General features: G+C 48.2%; 1 protein-coding gene across 1 annotated transcript in view; it reads left to right on the top strand.

Moving 5' to 3' along the window:
* LOC115460690 (uncharacterized protein HI_0077-like) overlaps nucleotides 1-20,776 on the top strand; it is an 86,249-nt gene that overhangs the window by 14,795 nt on the left and 50,678 nt on the right. Inside the window, exons 2-3 of the mRNA XM_030190457.1 lie at nucleotides 14,064-14,152; nucleotides 15,701-15,819. Of these exons, the coding sequence (XP_030046317.1) occupies nucleotides 14,064-14,152; nucleotides 15,701-15,819 (208 nt within the window). The remainder of the gene's footprint in view (nucleotides 1-14,063; nucleotides 14,153-15,700; nucleotides 15,820-20,776) is intronic.

Genomic DNA, 20,776 nt, shown 5'->3' with positions numbered 1-20,776 from the left:
TATTTATTAGGATTTCTTTATCGCCTTTTTGAAAGAATTCACTGATTCACATATATCCTCCTGTCTTACTACTTTGAGGTCATCTGATACGATTGCTCCAAGATCACATTAATACCTCAACCCCATCAAGTGCTGCACTCAAATGCATGATCCTAAAGTTGTTAAGTTCCAAAGCCCTTGACCTTTCCTCATTCTTTTTAAAATCACTCCTAAATTTGCAAAATCTATTGTGTCTACCCTGCTGCAGATCTAATAGAGTAAACCAGTATCAGCTGTTGCAGTATTGCACGGTAAGGCTCTACCTCCTTTGCACATATATATCAAAATAATGGGAAAGTGTCCTAAATTTGGAGCAGACAGAGTCAGACTGAGGCATATGTTTTGGCTTTGTTCAAACATCCAGGTCTTTTGAAAAATCTGGTTGTCATTTTGGGAAAATTGTGAAGTGTTCCCTTCCTTTACAGCATGAATGCCTATTGTTTGCAGACCTCTCCATGTTGGCTGTATTCATAGGAGCCGACTCTGTGGGTGCTGTGGGTGCTTGAGCACCCCCAATATTTAGAAAATTCTTTATATGTGTCCAGGGATGGGGTTATTTCCATTGGGTTTAGCACCCCCAATAATTTGAAAAGTTGGCTCCTATGGCTGCATTGCAGGTGGGGGAGGAACTCCTGAGGGCAAGAAAGATAGCCCTAGCGGCAGGGGGTCCTCTGCCTCCCCTCCTTGAATGCGCTACCATTCATTGTTATTTAATATACTGCTGGTGAAATCATAGAGTGTGGGTCAGCCTGCAGGGGCTCATTTTCGAAGCACTTAGGCTTCCAAAGTTCCATAGAAACCTATGGAACTTTGGAAGGCTAAGTGCTTTGAAAATATGCCCCTGGCCAGGGCCTGTCACCCAAAAGGGGCAACATTTTCACTTCATTGTGAATTTTATTGGGCTACTTTGCCACACCGAGAGCATAGCCTGCTTCTGAACAGATAAGTAAATTATGGATTTCTCATTACTTCAGCTTGAGTGCAGGATTTTCAACAAGGGTCTGCCTGCTGTCTGGGGAGAATAGTATTAGAAAGAGAGGGTTGTTTTATAATGGTAAATGGGAGTGATTTACGAACTACAGTTGCCACCCCGTTCTTCTTATGCACTGCAGAGGACGCAGCAACGAGAGAGTAGAGCTGATCCTGGAATCCAACTACATCAGCTGGATTAAGATGAGTTTATTCTAGTTCAAGAAACTCTCTTTCTATGAAAATACTTTCACTTAATGTACAAGGTTCGAATAATCCTATTAAACGTAAGAAGGTATTGTTGTACTTTCGGAGACTGCAGGCTGACATTATTCATGTCAGCCTGCAGTCTCCGAAAGTACAACAATACCTTCTTACGTTTAATAGGATTATTCGAACCTTGTACATTAAGTGAAAGTATTTTCATAGAAAGAGAGTATAAGTACAAATTCAGTTATATAGGAGTAATGCTGCAAAAAAGAGAGTGTTAGGTATGTAACAGTAACCAGCACATAATAACAAGCAACACATGGGAGAAGCTAGGCAAAAACCCACATAAGATATCCACGAGAAAATCTGTGAGGGGAAAAGATACCATTGAAACTCAGCACAATACTGTACCTATGAGAATGCGGACTACCAGAAAAATCAAGTGCGAAAATAAAGGTACCAATGGGAATGCAAGCTGCAGCTAATAAAATACAATGCGAGAGAACAGCAGCCGCAGCAATATGAGCAGAGGTGCCCACAAGAGTGCAGACTGCCAGAAAATACGAAGCACTTCTTGCCCATAAACATAGAGTGAAGTCGGTCTTGAAGACTTGGGCTCGCTTAGACTTTTTTTTGTCAGGCATCCCATAGCCCTGCTTGAGCTTTGCCACTAGGTATTGCCATGGTGTGTTTTTGCTTTTGTGTATTCTTTTATGTTGTATTTTGAAAACCTTAATAAAAAAAAGACAGGGTTGTGTAGAGGGGATACAAGTGCTTAGTAATTTTAATATTTGATGGATTTGCTCACTAGAAGTAACTCATTATATTAAGAAGTTGTTGCTGGATATAGTCAGGGTTTGTTTTCTGCTGCAACCTTTGTTTTGAATTAACGCTTGTTTGATGTCATGATAACTTAGCTTAACATGAAAGAAAAAAACGCTGCATGTTAATACTGTTTGTATTATCCTTTTGACTGTATCCAATAAAGAGATTTAAAAACAGTTAAAACTATGTGAGCATGGTTATTGAAAGTATAAATAATATAACACCAAGAGCCTTCTTTTCAGCCATTGTTTTAATTGCTATAGAAACCCTGCGGATGTGTCATTTAACAGTAATCCATAAAGGCCAATCCTGTAGTTCAGTGACTGCTGTGCACTGCCACGCAGAAGGTCTCCGATTAAAGCCATGGGTTTAGCTGGGGCTGGGGAGTTGTGATAATCACGGAAACATTTATGTATAAGAATGTAAGAGTAGCCATACTGGGTCAGACCAATGGTCCATCTAGCCCAGTATCCTGTTTTCCGAACAGTGGCCAAGCCAGGTCACAAGTACCTGGCAGAAACCCAATTAGGAGCAACATTCCAGAACCCTAAAGAGTAACAAGATTCTAGAATCCCCAAGAATAGCAAGATTCCATGTAGAACCCCAAAGAGTAGCAACATTCCATGCTACCAATCCCGGGGCAAGCAGTTGCTTCCCCATGTCTGTCTCAATAGCAGACTATGGACTTTTCCTACAGGAATTTGTCTAACATAACAGTAGCCATACTGGGTCAGACCAATGGTCCATCTAGCCCAGTATCCCATTTCCAAACAGTGACCAAGCCAGGTCACAAGTACCTGGCAGAAACCCAAATCGTGGGAACATTCCATGTAGAACCCCAAAGAACAGCAAGATTCTGGAATCCTAAAGAGCGACAAGATTCCATTCAGAATCTCAAAGAGTAGCAGCATTCCATGTGGAATCCTAAAGAGTGACAAGATTCCATGTAGAGTCTCAGAATATCAACATTCCAAGCTTCCAATCCCGGGGTAAGCAGTTGCTTCCCATGTCTGTCTCAATAGCAGACTATGGACTTTTCCTCCAGGAATTTATCCAAACCTTTTTTAAACTCAGATACGCTAACCGCTGTATAAATGGACTTCTAAACCATACATCTGCCTAGAGGTCACTTAAGCAGTGAACAAGAAACAAAGAAAAGTAGAACAAAACACCCTTCTACCTTAACCACCATTCTTATTAACCCCCCCCCCCCCCCCCCCCCCCAAGATCTCTTCCAAATGCACTTTCAGTTGCTCATGAAAAGCTCATATAGTTTCCTGTCATTCCAGTAGTAACTGGTAAAGGGTTAACTGGGGTGGCCAGAGAGAGAGGGATCTGTCTCCCAGATTGACTACAGTCTACCCTCCCAGGCTGAAAGCCTAACCAACAAGCCCACTCCTGCTGACTGCAAAGCACAGCCTGGTCCTTGGACACCAGAACATCCTGCAAATACCCGGGCCTCTACGCATTAAGTGCTAGAAACGCCAAACAATCGATCATATATATCATACACAGAAAACAAACGGCAGCCAGTGCAAAGATCATAATATCAGAGTCATCAAAGTCCAGACCTCACAACCTGTTAATTCTGAGTCAGCAGCAGAGGATATAAAACGTATACTGGAAACCCATAGTAAAAAGGGTTAAACTGTAGATTGTAAAAGCCAAATAAAAATCTGTAGTAGGATGATACTGCTGTAATCACTGCCGCTTGCAGAACCTGTGGTCCTGAATATCAACTGGAAGTTCAATAACACTCCTAAACTATCTATTACACCAGATGCCACCAAATCAGTCTCACATAAAGAGCAAAGGTAACAACATAAGTCCCAAAACAGTGGTGTGGTGCAGAATTTTATAGAAACATGAGGGCAGATAAAGGCCATATAACCCATCCAGTCTGCAGATCCTCTGTAACCCCTAATTCTTCCTGTTCCTAAACAATCCCACATGCTTATCCCATGCCTTTTTTAATTCTGGAACAGTCCTCGACTCCACCACCTCCACCGGGAGGCCATTCCACGCCTCCACCACCCTTTCTGTGAAATAATACTTCCTTCCATATCATCATGCTGATCAATCCATAGACTGGTGGGTTGTGTCCATCTACCAGCAGGTGGAGATAGAGAGCAATCCTTTTGCCTCCCTATATGTGGTCATGTGCTTCCGGAAACTCCTCAGTATGTTCTCTATCTCAGCAGGTGGTGGTCACACACAGCAGCAGCTCTGGCTAGGTCTCCAAGCCTAATTTTTAGGTTTTGTTGAGTACCTGGGGTTGAGGGCTCTTCTTGAGCAAGTGCAAACCTGGTGGCGCCAGGTCCCTCCTTTTCTCCCCCCTCCCGCTGGCTCCGTTAAAAAAAAAAAAAAAAAGAAAATTTTGGACGTCCTTAAGGGCGTTTATTTCGACGTTTATTTAAACGTTTATTGCAGCTACTCACTGGGACACCAGTTCGTTACAGCTTGGAGCGAGAAGCAGGTAATCTTTACCTTTTTATAGCGAGCAGGGGGTTCCCCGATCGATCTCCACGTGGCCTATGGCGTCGGAGGGCGAGGGTGCGAAGAATCGCTCCCCGGACCGCGTGTGCGCTTCTAGCGGGAATGCGGGGGTCTTAAAGTCTGATTCGCCCTTGTTGGGTGTCAGTTTGGAGGCTGGTCAGTGTCCCGGTTCTTCCTCCGGTGCGGCGGTTTTTCCCGCCATAAACGCCAATCCCCCGCTGCTCGCCTCCGCCATCTTGGCCGGCCACTCTGCTCGGACGGCTTCTTCTTGGACCGCCCTTGAGCTGGGAGACGTTAATGCCATGGCCGCCCTTGATTTGGGCGACGGCAAAAAAGCGGCTAAAGTTAAGCGCCGTTCTTCCCACGTGGCTCTTTCACGGAGTGTCGCGCCGGACGCCATCTTGGATGCGCAGCATGTTTCTCCCCCGCTCTTGCGAGCGCCGGTTGAGGGTGCGTCTAGGGCTGTGGCCCAGGCTGCTGAAGTGCACAGTCTGGGGGGTTTCTCCCCCGAGTTTATTTTGCTGTTGCATCAGGCCTTCCTTATGCAAAACGCTGCCCCTACTCCCTTGTCCGATAAAGGGGTTGAGGCCTCCGGAAGTAAACGCCCTCGGGTGGATTCCCAGGCCTTAGAGGACTTTGTCTCCTCTGATGTAGATGAGGGCAGCGTATCTGAGTTCTCCCAGCGGTCCTTTGGGGATTCCTTGGAGGAGACGGATTCCCGCTCGGATGGAGCGGATGACCCCTCTGCAGCACGGATCTTTCGCTCAGAGGATTTGCCCAACCTGTTAATGCAGGCCATGAGCATTTTAAAGATTTCCTCTCCGGAGGACGTCTCTCCCTCAGCCCCTGTTGGCTCCGCCATTATGCTGGGGACGAAGCGCCCGCCTAGAACCTTCCACGTGCATGATGCCATGCACACCTTAATTTCGGCTCAATGGGATGTCCCGGAAGCGAGCCTCAAAGTGGCTAGGGCTATGTCCCGCCTCTATCCTTTGCCTGAAAGTGAACGTGAGGCCTTTCTTTGGCCTACCGTGAATTCTTTATTCACTGCGGTGACTAAGAAAACGGCGTTGCCGGTGGAAGGTGGCACGGCCCTAAAGGACGCCCAAGACAGAAGAGGAGGCGACCTTAAAGTCGTCCTTCGAGGCGGCTGCCTTAAGTTTGCAGGCCTCAGTTTGTGGCTCCTACGTGGCCAGGGCGTGCCTGACGATTGTGCAGCGGGCTTCCCCCTCGGATCCTTCCTTGAGGGCTGATTGGCTGGCCCTGGAATCAGGCTTGGCTTATTTGGCAGACTTGCTGTATGATGTCTTGAGAGCCTCGGCTAAAGGTATGGCTCAGACAGTCTCTGCGCAGCGGTGGCTTTGGCTGAAACATTGGTCTGCGGACCACGCCTCTAAGTCCCGCCTGGCTAAGTTGCCTTTTAAAGGCAAGCTGCTCTTTGGGGTCGAGCTGGACAAAATTGTGACCGATCTCGGCACGTCTAAGGGCAAGAGGTTACCAGAGGTCAGGGCTCGGGCCAGTGCTCACCCCGGTATCTCCAGAGGACGGTTTCAGGAAGCCCGTCGGTACCGCCCGGGCAAGTCGGGCTCCTCTGCCCCCTCTTCCTTCAAGAGGAACTTCTCCCCCAAGCAGCATTCCTTTCGCAGAGACCGCCGTCCCGGAGGTGCGCCCTCCGGTCCTCCCCCAGGGTCTCGTACCCAATGACGGGGTCCTGGTCCATGGCCCAGTGCAAATTGGAGGACGCCTGTCCTCGTTTCTGGGCGAGTGGACCAGGGTAACTTCAGACGCTTGGGTGCTGGAAGTCATCAGAGACGGCTACAAGCTAGAGTTCTGCCGACCCTTAAGAGACGGATTTGTACTCTCTCCCTGCAAGTCTCCGGTCAAAGCTGTGGCAGTGCAGCAGACCTTGGACAATCTGATCCGCCTGGGTGCGGTCGTTCCGGTGCCAGAAATTCAGCTTGGCAAGGGACGTTACTCCATTTACTTTGTGGTACCAAAGAAAGGAGGTTCTGTACGGCCTATCCTCGACCTCAAAGGGGTCAATCGGGCCTTGAAAGTTCGGCACTTTCGCATGGAGACCCTCCGCTCTGTTATAGCGGCAGTGAAGGCAGGGGAGTTCCTGGCATCCTTGGACATCAAGGAAGCGTACTTGCATATTCCCATCTGGCCTCCTCATCAACGCTTTCTGCGTTTTGCAGTCCTGGGCCGACACTTCCAGTTCAGAGCCCTCCCGTTCGGGTTGGCTACTGCTCCGCGGACCTTCTCCAAAGTAATGGTGGTCATCGCGGCCTTCCTGAGAAAGGAAGGAGTACAAGTCCATCCTTATCTGGACGACTGGTTGATCCGAGCCCCCTCTTATGCAGAGTGCGGCAAAGCTGTGGACCGGGTGATTGCTCTTTTGAGCTCCCTGGGGTGGATCATCAACTGGGAGAAAAGCCAGCTGCGCCTGACTCAGTCCCTGGAGTATCTGGGAGTTCGATTCGACACCCAATTAGGCAGAGTGTTCCTGCCGGACAATCGGATTGTCAAACTTCAGGCTCAGGTGGACCAGTTCCTAGTAGCCTCTCCGCTCCGGGCTTGGGACTATGTGCAGCTGTTGGGCTCTATGACGGCCACGATGGAAGTAGTGCCCTGGGCCAGGGCTCATATGAGACCACTACAACACTCTGCTGCAGCGCTGGACTCCGGTGTCGGAGGATTATGCTGTGCGCCTTCCCTTGGACCCAGCAGTGCGCAAGGCGCTGGGCTGGTGGCTGCAGACAGACAAGTTGTCTGCAGGGATGCCTCTTGTGACCCCGGAGTGGATTGTCGTCACGACGGACGCCTCTTTGACGGGCTGGGGAGCCCACTGCTTGGGAAGGACAGCGCAGGGGCTCTGGTCTCCTGCAGAGGCAAAGTGGTCTATCAACCTCCTGGAACTCAGAGCCATTCAGTTGGCGCTTTTGGAGTTCCTCCCGGTACTGGCGTTGAAGCCAGTACGGGTCCTGTCGGACAATGCCACGGCTGTGGCCTATGTCAACCGCCAGGGAGGTACCAAGAGCGCCCCTCTAGCCAAGGAGGCCATGAATCTATGCCAGTGGGCGGAAGCGAACCTGGAACAGCTGTCAGCGGCCCACATTGCCGGAGTCATGAATGTCAAGGCGGACTTTCTCAGTCGCCATACCTTGGATCCCGGAGAGTGGCAGCTATCTGCTCAGGCGTTCTTGGACATCACGAAGCGCTGGGGCCAGCCGAACCTAGATCTGATGGCGTCATCGGCCAATTGCCAAGTGCCGCGCTTTTTCAGCAGAGGACGGGACCCTCGATCCCTGGGAGTAGATGCTCTTCTCCAACAGTGGCCGACACAGGAGCTTCTCTATGTGTTCCTGCCCTGGCCCATGTTGGGCAGGGTGCCAGACCAGGTGGCAAAGCATCCGGGCCGGATAATCCTGGTGGGTCCGGGCTGGCCCAGACGTCCCTGGTATGCGGACTTGATCAGGCTCTCAGTGGACGATCCTCTGCGGCTGCCAGTAGAGCAGGGCCTGTTGCATCAGGGTCCCGTGGTGATGGAGGATCCCTCCCCCTTTGGTCTTACGGCCTGGCTATTGAGCGGCAGCGTCTGAGAAAGAAGGGCTTCTTAGACAAGGTCATCGCCACTATGCTAAGAGCGAGGAAGCGCTCTACTTCTACTGCTTATGCCAGAGTTTGGCGTAAGCATGGTGTGAAGCAGGCTCACTTTCTCCCTTCACTGCTCCAATTTCTTCAGTGTTGGCGTTCCTGCAAGAAGGTCTGGAGAAGGGCCTGTCGCTCAGTTCCCTTAAAGTCCAGGTAGCGGCTCTGGCTTGCTTCAGGGGCCGCCTGAAGGGTGCTTCCCTGGCTTCGCAGCCAGATGTGGTGCGCTTTCTCAAGGGAGTTAATCACCTGCGCCCTCCTCTGCACTCAGTGGTGCCTGCGTGGAATCTCAACCTGGTGCTAAGAGCCTTGCAGAAGCCGCCTTTTGAACCCTTGTCAAGGGCATCTCTGAAAGACCTGACGTTGAAAGCAGTCTTTTTAGTGGCTATCACTTCAGCCAGAAGAGTTTCCGAGCTCCAGGCACTCTCATGTCGAGAGCCCTTTCTGCAGTTCACTGAGGCAGGAGTGTCTATTCGCACAGTGCCTTCCTTCCTGCCCAAGGTTGTTTCTCGCTTCCATGTGAATCAGCAGCTCTGCCTCCCTTCCTTTCGTAGGGAGGACTACCCAGAGGAATACTCTGCTCTCAAATATCTGGATGTGAGACGAGTCATCATCAGATACTTGGAAGTGACCAATGATTTCCGGAAGTCGGATCATCTGTTTGTCCTGTTTGCAGGTCCTCGTAAGGGTCTGCAGGCTGCTAAGCCTACAGTGGCAAGATGGGTCAAGGAAGCCATTGCAGCGGCTTATGTGGCCGCGGGGAAGGTGCCGCCTATCCAGCTGAAGGCTCACTCCACTAGAGCTCAGGCGGCCTCGATGGCAGAGGCCGGGTCCGTCTCCTTGGAGGAGATTTGCAAGGCGGCAACTTGGGCATCGGCCCATGCCTTCTCCAGGCATTACCGCTTGACTGTGGCTGCTCGGGCGGAGGCCCGGTTTGGAGCTTCAGTGTTGCGGTCAGGGATTTCTATGTCCCGCCCTGGGTGAGTACTGCTTCGGTACATCCCACCAGTCTATGGATTGATCAGCATGATGATATGGAAGGTAAAATTATGTATCATACCTGATAATTTTCTTTCCATTAATCATAGCTGATCAATCCATAGCCCCTCCCAGATATCTGTACTGTTTTTATTCTGGTTGCATTTCAGGTTCAAGTTTAGTCTTCAGTTCCTGTTCAGGAGGACTTCGTGTTCAAGTTTTTCAATGGATTGTTCAAGAGTTGAGACGAATTTGTGTTACAGTGAGCTGCTGCATTCCTCTCCCCTCCGTTTTACGGGGCTGGATTGAGACTTAAATTCTGTCGGCGCTCCCTCCCGCTTCGTGCGGCAGTAGGGCAGCTTTGTACCCCTCCCGCTTCGGCGGTGTTAGGGTCAGTCAGCTCCTCCCGCGGTTGCGGTTGCAGGATAAGCCAGATCCCCCCGCATCGGCGGGTGTGGTGTCCCTCCCCCGCTCCGCGGGGATGAGCTGGACGGATTCCCCTCCCCCACTTGTGTGGGGATGAGCTGGGTTAATTCCCCTCCCCCGTTTCGGCGGTGGTGAGCTGGGCAGAGTGTCCCTTCGTGGGTGTAATTCTCGAAGTGCTGAGTCCTGCGGATGGAGCTTTGATATCGACATACTGAGGAGTTTCCAGCAGCACATGACCACATATAGGGAGGCAAAAGTTTGCTCTCTATCTCCACCTGCTGGTAGATGGACACAACCCACCAGTCTATGGATTGATCAGCTATGATTAATGGAAAGAAAATTATCAGGTATGATACATAATTTTACCTTAGGTTACTCCTAAGCCTATTCCCTCTTAACTTTGTCATATGCCCCCTCGTTCCAGAGCTCTCCATTTGAAAAAGGCTCTCTTCCTCAAGTCGCTTCACTGGCACCCTATCCGTTTTCGTATCCTGTTCAAACTTCTGTCTCGCTGCACCCTACACCTGGAATAAACTTCCTGAGCCCCTACGTCTTGCCCCATCCTTGGCCACCTTTAAATCTAGACTGAAAGCCCACCTCTTTAACATTGCTTTTGACTCGTAACCACTCGCCTCCACCTACCCTCCTCTCTTCCTTCCCGTTCACATTAATTGATTTGATTTGCTTATTTTATTTCTTGTCTATTAGATTGTAAGCTCTTTGAGCAGGGACTGTCTTTCTTCTATGTTTGTACAGCGCTGCGTACGCCTTGTAGCGCTATAGAAGTGCTAAATAGTAGTAATAGTAGTAGTAGTAGTAAACGTCTCTATCATGTCTCCTCTCTCCCTCCTCTCTTCCAGCTTATACATGTTGAGGTTCATAAGCCTGTCCCTATAATTTTTGCGTTCAAGACCGCTTACTGATTTTGTAGCCGCCCTCTGGACCGACTCCATCCTGTTTATATCTTTCCGTAGGTGCGGTCTCCAGAACTGCATGCAGTACTCCAAATGAGGCCTCACCAGAGACTTGTACAAGGGCACTATCACCTCCTTTTTCCTGCTGGTCTCTCTTTATGCACCCAAGCATCCTTCTGGCTTTGGCCATCGCTTTTTCTACCTGTTGGAAAGCTTTAAGGTCGTCAGACACAATCATCCCCAAGTCCCGCTCTTCCTTCTCAACATGAGCCGTGTTTAGTCCATAAGACCTGCCTCAGGAGTCTATAAAAAAATTAAAAAACATAAATAATTATAAATATATAGTGCAGTTATTTATTCTCAGTACACAGGATTAAACCATTGTATAATTGTCTGGTATTGGTATGTATAAACTTTTTTCATATCCTATATAATAATTCTCACCGCCAACGTTCTAATGTGCCTGGGACCGTGCCTCCCTCGGAGGTGGTCTGCTAGGCAGGCATGCACTGAGGTCAGTGACAGCTGATTCCAAAGCAAGGGGAGGAGTGCGTGTTTCCCTACTCCTCCCCCTGCCTGGGAATCAGCTGTCAGTGCTCTGCTACCTGCCACTTCAGAGCAAGTGGCAGGGAGCGAGGCAACACTGACCCCCCCCCCCTCGCCACATAACCAACCCACCCCCCCACCCTACGACCATGAACACCCTGTATCCCCTCACGCACCTCCCACCCAGTTCAACACTCCACCCTCCCTCCGATTTCAACCCCCCCCCCCCCCCCCCGTGTTACGGCCCCCTGTACCGCCCTTCTGCAATGCTTCTCGGTGAAAACCGTCCCCCGCCGCCGTCCAGTACCTGTGCTGGCGGGGGACCCCAACCCCTGTCAGCCGAAGTCCTGTGCTGTCCTTCGCACGCAGAGGAACTTCAACAGAAGAACATTGAAGAAGCAACGCTGCGAAGGACAGCACAGGACTTCGGCTGACGGGGGTTGGGGCCCCCCGTCAGCACAGGTACTGCACGGTGGCGGGGGACGTTTTTTGCCGAGAAGGGGGGGGTCGACAGGGTTGCGGAAGGGCGGTACAGGGGGCCGAAACGTGGAGGAGGGGGGTGGCCTTGCTAGCGCCCGTTTCCTTCCCTCAAGAAACGGGCATTTTAAACTAGAATATATATATATTTTTTTTTCATATATGCTCTCTTCTGTCCAGTAGTTTGTATGCCTAGCCTAACTGAGATAATATGTAACCATCTCTCTGACCTCACGTGCACCTTTCTTTTATGTTTCAATGAATATTTTATTTTCCACCAAATAGCATGACAATTAACGGTATTAACAACCAAATTACACTGTTCGAAATCGTTTAGAAACAGAACCACCATAAACTAGCAATACCACTCCTGTAACCATCCCCTCTGACTCCGTTGCAACATCTCCTCCCCCACTCTAATGTCCCATACTTATTTTCCCTCCCCCTCCCTTATTACCCCTCTCTTCACCCTCCCCTCCCTCCCATTCCTTGCCAACAGAGCCTCTGCCAATAGAAAAAAATGTTTCTGCAATTTATTTATTTGTTACATTTGTATCCCACATTTTCCCACGTATTTGCAGGTTCAGTGTGGCTTACATAATACCGTAGGCGTACGCCAAGCCGGTAAAGAACAAATGCAAAGTGGTATCAAACATATAAACGGCGAGTGACCGTACTCACTCGCAAATGCGCAGTAGAGACCTCTGCCCCGCCCCCACGTCAATACGTGATGACGGGGGGGGGGGCGGAACACAGAGGGTCTGTACTGCGCATTGCTGAGGGAGGGACACCGCCGTCTAACGCTCCCCCCACCAGAGTCGCCGCCGCCACCCACCTTCTACCCGGTCGGGCCCTCGCTCCACTATTGAAACAGCGAGGGTCCGGGAACGCAGCACTGAGCTCTGCTGAGCTGCCGACATCGCCCTTCCTTCTTCTTCTCTGCCTCTGTCCCGCCCTCGACGACGTTAGGTCACACGAGGGCGGGACAGGCAGAGAAGAAGAACGAAGGCCGACGTCGGCAGCTCAGCAGAGCTCAGTGCTGCGTTCCCGGACCCTCGCTGTTTCAATAGCGGAGTGAGGGCCCAGCCGGGTGGAAGTTGGGTGGTGACGGCTCGGTGGGGGGGCGCGAACTCGGAGGGGGAGGGGCAGCGGCAAACTCGGCGGTGGGGGCGGGCCTTTCAACCCCCCCTTCCTATAATAGCCCGTTTTTACAGGCTCAAAGTCTAGTTATGGTAGAATGAGATACATGTGTTACAGACACATTTGGGAATCGTAGAGAGGAGGAGTTGCATACATAATCGGTACCCAGATTTAGACGCCAGTTACAGAATACGCTTAGTTGATATTTCAGCGCCTAAATCCTTGCGCACCATTTACACCAACAAAAACATGGTGTAAATCTAAGTGCGTAGATTTAGGCGCACTGGGCCATATTCTATAACTAGTTGCGTAAATTTCAGAACACCCATGAAACACCCATTTCCTCGCCCATAACCACTCCCCTTTTTGCCTGCGCGCGATAGAAGTTTGGCGCACATCGTTACAGAATACGCTTAGCAAGTTGTGTGCCTAAATTCTAATTAGTGCCAATTAGTGTCTCGTTATTACTTGTTAAGTGCTGTTATCAGCACTCATTAGCTTGTTAAGTTTGTTAATTTATTCTTAGATCTCTAGCTGCGCTATTTAGAATCCGGGAGTTAATGTGTAAATTTGGATGTTTTATTTGTTAAATCTGTTAATTGTTGTTTTTTTTTTTTTTTTTTTTTTTTTTTGCATTGTTTGGGGACTTTTGTTATTACCTTTTGCTGTTTTTGTGCTGCTTTTGCTTTGTGCAGTGGTTGTTTTTCCCCTTTTTGTTTCTTCAACCAAATGAGTCTTACCACAATGTATAACAGAGAAGCAGAGGCGGGCAACCGGGCAGTGCCTGAGGGCCCAGAGGCTCTAGGGGGCCACAGCCCTACAGGGCCCTGGTGGTCTAGTGGCTGCTGCCGCTATTGTCCCTGGTTGCACCGCTGTGCTTACAAAATGGCTGCTGAGACTCCAGCGGTAGTCTCACGAGAGGCAGAGTAGAGGTAGCGGGTGGGCAGGAAAGTGGGGATTTTATTTCCTGCCCCCAGAGAAGCCACAGCCACTAGACTACCAGGGCCCTTCAAGATGGGGGGGGGGGGGGAGCGGCAACACGGTGGGAGGGAGGCAGCATGCCAAGGGGGCCTAGAGTAGTCTCGGTCCGCCCCCCTGCAAAGAAGTCATTCCCACCCATAATAACTCATTCTTCCACACATTCAGTGCCAACAAGTTACTTAGCCATCTACAAAGCTACAGTGTGCAACTCCAATTAAGTACCCATGATTGCAGGATGCCAGAAAGACCCTGGTGGCCCAGCACTGAGCAGATTACAGTGGGAGAGTGTGAATGAAGGGCTGAATGACAGCAGGATCCCAGTGGCTCCTAGTTCAACTGAGCTGGGATTCCAGGTCAGAAACCTGCCCAGTAATGCAAATACTGAGTGTGTGTTTTTTTCCTTTTCTACAGACTGTATTCCGAATCTGGGGAAGACATAGTTCTGATCCACCCTGAAGGGGATAGATTCTATGCAATGGATTCTGCCTGTCCTCATGAAGGTACGCTAGATAACTGATTTCTGATACACAGTCCTAGGAATGTAGAAAGACCAAACATAACGGAAAACATTCCAGGTACTTCAGCACTTAGACAGCTCATGGTGTTAGGGACAGAGACCCTCCAGAGGGGTAGAACGAAAAGCAACACAGAGGCAGATCACACCCTATAGGTCAACAGATTTATTGCGGTGTATGCTCCTGGAGACCTAGAATCCAATTTATCAGATGTCATTAAAAGCCTATATGCCTCAATAAATCTGTTTGTAAGGCGCCACTTGCTCTGTTCTGATTTAGATACATTGAGTCTGACACACAGTTAACCTGGAGCAGAGATGGAATCCCTACAGTATTACTGGCCTTCTGTATGGAAAAGCAAGTTTGTCTTTAAAACTAGGCACATGCTGACATTTCTGGGAGCTTTCATTAAAGAGTGAGTCAGCCAGGAGGTATTGCAGGTGGGTGTCTTGTTTGCTTCGCAAAGGACTTGGGGCCAGATGCACTAAACTTAACGAGCCATTACATTGTCCTATCACGGTAGCAGCTAACGAAAACGGAATGCAGGTGAGCAAGTTAGTATTATAATGTGAAGAGATCGTATTGTAATGAGATGCACTACCGTTTTCCGATTGCCTAACCGTGGAAAATCTAACGGGAGGTCTGTACCTCTCGTTGGGGCTGCGCGGGATTTATTCACCTCTAAAAACTTCTATAAATTTAACCAAAAAAAAAATTGGGAAAAAAAAACGTCCAAGTGCTCGTCAGGGACGTCCTTTATGGACGTCCTTCACTCAAAAAAAAAAAACAACCAGCTGGAAACCTTTGCCTAGCCACGTCCAAGTGCTCGTCAGGGCCATCCTTCTAAAGTGCCTAACATGGACGTCCTTCACTAAAACAAAAAAAAGGACATCCCTGACGAGCACTTGGACGTTTTTCCCCCAGATTTTTTTAATGATGGGTGGCCTTCTAGTGCCTGTAATGACCACCGCCGGAGAGAATCGGGACGTTCGAGGACGTCCAAATCAAAAAACTCTTTCGATTATGCCCCTCCTTCAGGTCTCTCTCAGCCAATCACAGCGCGTTTAGCTGACACCAGCTAAACGCGCTGTAATTGACTGAGAGAGACCTGGAGGAGGGGCATCGGACGTGCTGCTAACACCCCGGGGCAGACAGAAAGGAGCAAGGCAGCCGGAGCAGAAGCCGCCGATAGCTGCCAGCAGCATCGGGAGCCTCCTCGTAGCCCTTTGAACTCCCTCCCGATTATGGGGACGACTTTTTTTTTTCTTTCAGTGAAGGACGTCCTTGGCATGCGCAGGGCAGCCAGCATAACGCTTGGCTGCTCTGCGCATCCTCAGCTGGCTGACTGGCTTGGAAGGAAATCCCATGCAAATGAGCTAGCACCGACCAGCTCATTTGCATGTGATTTCCTTGATGCATTCCCGTTGCTTACCGATTCGCTAAGGAATCGGTAAGGGAAGGGCTTTAACAATGTTTTTAGTGCATCTACCCCCCCTGGTGACTGAGATATCTTTTCTCTGTCTTTGTGAGTAGGCGGGCCTCTTGAGCTGGGTGACATCGAAGACCTGGGCAAAGGGAACCTAGTCCTAAGCTGTCCTTGGCATGACTTTGAGTTCAGTTTGATAGACGGATCGTCTTCATCGGGTTTACAGGTAACAGTGAGCGTGACTTTTATAATAAACTGATGTGTACCTAAAGAATTTGTAAAATAGTGAAGCTTTTTACTGTGCCTTGCCAGTCTCCCGAGTGATATTTGTCCACATGACAAAGTTTCCACGGACTGTGACATCACTGTTAGGTGTTCAGTGAAGATTGAACGGGTGCTAGGATTGGCTGCTGTGTTAGTAGTGCACCTCAGACTCTAGCTCAGGGCTAGCAAACTGGTCCTGGGGTCCTCAGAACCAGTCAGGTTTTCAGGCCATCCACACTGAATATGCGTGAAATCGATTTGCATATGCTGGATCTCCAGTTCTTGCAGATTTATCTCATATATATTCATTATATCTTATTCTGCTATGAGATCAGTTAATTCTATTCCAGACACCACTTATTATTAACGACCACAAACATGACTGCTAACAATTCCAACAATTAAATCACTTTATTCATATACTGCATAAATTTTCCTAAGTTTCTTTTCTTTCGTACGTTAATGGCTGATGTACTTATAATCACCTATTTTCATTCATTCTTTTCATTCATTCAGTAGCGCTTCTTAGCAATTGATATAATTGATATAATTAATACAGCGGTCAGAGGACATTGCATTATATGTAGACTTGCAAGAGGAAAGCTAAGCAGTGATGTTTACATTTACTGTGTAAGGATTATTATTGCTGTCATTATCCAGGTGATCTGTTAAAAAGAGAGATTGTAGTTTTAAAAGAGTGTAAAAGAAACAGGAATGAATGAAAACAGGTGATAATAAGTACATCAGCCCAGGGGCGTATCTGCGTGGGGCCTCAGGGGCCTGGGCCCCCGCAGATTTTGCCCTGGACCCCCCTACCGCCATCAACCCTCCCCCGCTGCCGTTCTTACTTTTGCTGGCGGGGGACCCCAAACCCCCGCCAGCCGCCCCGCGGTGTTTGAAATTCATCTTCGGCCTCCGTGGCCGTGCTGCTGTGATAGGCGCTGTTGAAATCCACTTCGGAGTCTGACGTCGTTGTACGTTGTACGTGCTGCGACGTCAGACTCCGAAGTGGATTTCAACAGCGCCTATCACAGCAGCACGGCCACGGAGGCCGAAGATGAATTTCAAACACCGCGGGGCGGCTGGCGGGGGTTTGGGGTCCCCCGCCGGCTAAAGAAGAAGTTTTTACGGCAGCGGCAGGTGGAAGCAGACCTCGGCTGGCGGGGGGTTGGGGTCCCCCGCCAGCAAAAGTAAGAACGGCAGCGGGGGAGGGTTGGCTGCGGGAGGGGGGTAGAGAGAGTCATTGGTGGCGGTGGGGGCTCGGCGGCGGCGGCGGGGGGGGGGGGCTAAAATGTGCCCCCTCCCTCTGGCTCTGGCCCCCCCTACCGCCGGAGTCCAGATACGCCCCTGCATCAGCCATTAACATAAGAAAGAAAAGAAACTTAGGAAAATTTATGCAGTATATGAATAAAGTGATTTAATTGTTGGAATTGTTAGCAGTCACGTTTGTGGTAGTTAATTATTCATTATAGATATCTTGAAAACCTGACTGACTGTGGAGACCCCAGGACAGGTTTGGGAAGCCCTTGCTCCAGCCTGAGATACCACTTAACCTGGTAATAAAGTCGTGAAAACTAATTTGAAAAATGAACTTGCAAAACTGTCGTTAGTAATATGTAATTTATAAGTACATAAGTACATAAGTAGTGCCATACTGGGAAAGACCAAAGGTCCATCTAGCCCAGCATCCTGTCACCGACAGTGGCCAATCCAGGTCAAGGGCACCTGGCACGCTCCCCAAACGTAAAAACATTCCAGACAAGTTATACCTAAAAATGCGGAATTTTTCCAAGTCCATTTAATAGCGGTCTATGGACTTGTCCTTTAGGAATCTATCTAACCCCTTTTTAAACTCCGTCAAGCTAACCGCCCGTACCACGTTCTCCGGCAACGAATTCCAGAGTCTAATTACACGTTGGGTGAAGAAAAATTTTCTCCGATTCGTTTTAAATTTACCACACTGTAGCTTCAACTCATGCCCTCTAGTCCTAGTATTTTTGGATAGCGTGAACAGTCGCTTCACATCCACCCGATCCATTCCACTCATTATTTTATACACTTCTATCATATCTCCCCTCAGCCGTCTCTTCTCCAAGCTGAAAAGCCCTAGCCTTCTCAGCCTCTCTTCATAGGAAAGTCGTCCCATCCCCACTATCATTTTCGTCGCCCTTCGCTGTACCTTTTCCAATTCTACTATATCTTTTCATTTAATTTCTCCGCTACGGCTTTGTCCTCCTTGATCGCCCCTTTAACACCATTTATCTTTGAAATCAAGCATGGTACCAGAAGATTGGAGGGTGGCCAATGTAATGCCAGTTTTTTAAAAAAGGGTTACAGAGGTGATCCGGGAAATTATAGACCAGTGAGCCTGATGTCGGTGCCTGGCAAAATGGTAGAGACTATTATAAAGAACAAAATTACAGAGCATATTCAGAAGACTGGATTAATGAGACAAAGCCAACATGGATTTAATGAAGGGAAATCGTGCCTCACCAATATATTACATTCCTTTGAAGGGGTGAACAAACGTGGATAACGGTGAGCCGGTCGCTATTGTGTATCTGGATTTTCAAAACACATTTGACAAAGTACCTCATGAAAGACTCCAGAGGAAATTGGAGAGTCATGGGATAGGAGGTAGTGTCCTATTGTGGATTAAAAACTGGTTAAAAGATAGAAAACAGAGAGTAGGGTTAAATGGTCAGTATTCTCAATGGAGAAGGGTAGTGAGTGGGGTTCCCCAGGGGTCTGTGCTGGGACTGTTGCTTTTTAACATATTTATAAACAATCTAGAGATGGGCGTAACTAGTGAGGTAATTAAATTTGCTGACAACACAAAGTTATTCAAAATTGTTAAATCGCAAGACGATTGTGAAAAATTACAAGAGGACCTTACAAGACTGGGAGACTGGGCGTCTAAATGGCAGATGACATTTAATGTGAGCAAGTGCAAAGCGATGCATGTGGGAACGAGGAACCCGAATTACAGCTATGTAATGCAAGTTTCCACATTAGGAGTCACCGACCAGGAAAGAGATCTAGGTGTTGTTGTTGATACGTTGAAACCCTCTGTTCAATGTGCAGTGGGAGTTAAAAAAGCAAATAGAATGTTAGGTAGTATTAGGAAAATAAGAATAGCCATACTGGGTCAGACCAGTGGTCCATCTAGTCCAGTATCCTACTTCCAGCAGTGACCAGTCCAGGAGACAAGTACCTGGCAGAAACCCAGTTAGCAGCAACATGCCATGCTACCAATTCCGGGGCAAGCAGTAGCTTCCCTCAAGTCCATCTCAATAACAGACTATGGACTTTTCCTCCAGGAACTTGTCCAAACCTTTTTTTAAATCTAGATATGCTAACTGCTGTTACCACATCCTCCGGCAGCGAGTTCCAGAGTAACTATTCTATGAAATATTTCCTCCTATTTATTTTAAAAGTATTCCCACGTAATTTCATCGAGTGTCCCCTATCTTTGCACTTTTTGAACGAGTGAAAAATCAATTCACTTTTGTCCGTTCTACACAGTCCCTCAGCCTTCTCTTTTCCAAGATAGGCCCATGCAAGATTAAGTCAAATTCTCCTCGCCAGTGGTTCTCAGTCTCCATCTACTGGTAGGAGAGCACAAATCCATTCATCTGGACTGCCCTGGAAGTACTGCATAACTATGCTATTATCCCCGTGGATAGAAAAAAAGATACTTAAGACCTCTATTTCAAAATGAGGTTTTCTTTTTTTTTTTTTTTTTATTTATTCATTTAAACAAATTATACAAGAAACATCTTGTTTGGAAAGCGTCCATCAATTAGGAAACAACATATAATAGTTATAATATCAGAAGAAATTAAAAGAAATTTCACTAGGAAAAATGACACTCGAGTCCATAAATTGAGATCCAAGAGTTCGGAGCATGGGGAGAAAAAAGAAAACAAGGCAAAATAAAAAGGATTTAGCATTCTCTGTTAAGTTGAGTTAACATATTTTCATTTACGCTTTTCCAATTTCACTGAAGTTACAAGTGCTGAGACATGGGCAGGGTCTGTAAACACATACTTTTTCCCCTCAAGCCTTATTATGCACTTACAGGGGTACCTTAAAAAAAAATACCCCCCCATGTGCAAAACTTCAGGCTTAAGGAGCAAAAATTGCTTCCTCCGTCGCCTAGTCTCCTTAGAGACATCAGGAAAAAGTAATATATTAAAACCTAAAAAAGGCTTTGCTTTATTTCGAAAAAACAGACGGAAGATCCAGTCCTTGTCGGGCAATAATGCAACTGTCGCCACAAGAGCGGCGGCTGTTGCCAATTCAGTGTCGGAAGATTCAAGCAAAAGAGAAACATCTATAGGCTGATTAGTCAACGGATTCAGGTCCTTCTCTGGGATATAATAAACCTGAGAAAATGGTGGTATATTCTGATCAGGTATATTCAAAACTTCATGTAAATAACGTTTTAACATCTCAAGAGGGACTACATTAGGTACTTTACAAAATTAGGTTTTCTAAGCCCCCTTTTCATACCCACATCTGGATGTGCAGTCAGCAAAGAATGCGGCAGTCAGCCTCGAAAACAGGCCAAGAATGCCACTTGCACCAGGAGGGAGCTGTAAGCCAGACCTTTCAACAGACTGCAGGAAGGTCAATATGTGAGGCAAGGAGGCCTGAAGATGGGAAACAGCCCTCTCTGAGCACCACGCCGCAAAAACTCACCAAACTCTGTCATAGGCGGCCAAAGTACACTAGAAGCTGTAGCCCCATCCCCGGAGACTTATCAGCCTCATTGGGATTACTTCTCTCTATAGGCTACTATATATTCGTCCCAGAGTTGTGTTCTCTTTTCCGGAACCTTATCAGCTTCCTTGCACCTACTGTTACTCTATTTTCCACTCTGTATATATTCCCGGAGTTGGTACTCTCCTCTCCAG

This window comes from Microcaecilia unicolor, chromosome 1 (genome assembly GCF_901765095.1).
Source record: "Microcaecilia unicolor chromosome 1, aMicUni1.1, whole genome shotgun sequence".
NCBI classification, from domain to species: domain Eukaryota; kingdom Metazoa; phylum Chordata; class Amphibia; order Gymnophiona; family Siphonopidae; genus Microcaecilia; species Microcaecilia unicolor.
This window is presented reverse-complemented; position numbering and strand designations above follow the sequence as displayed.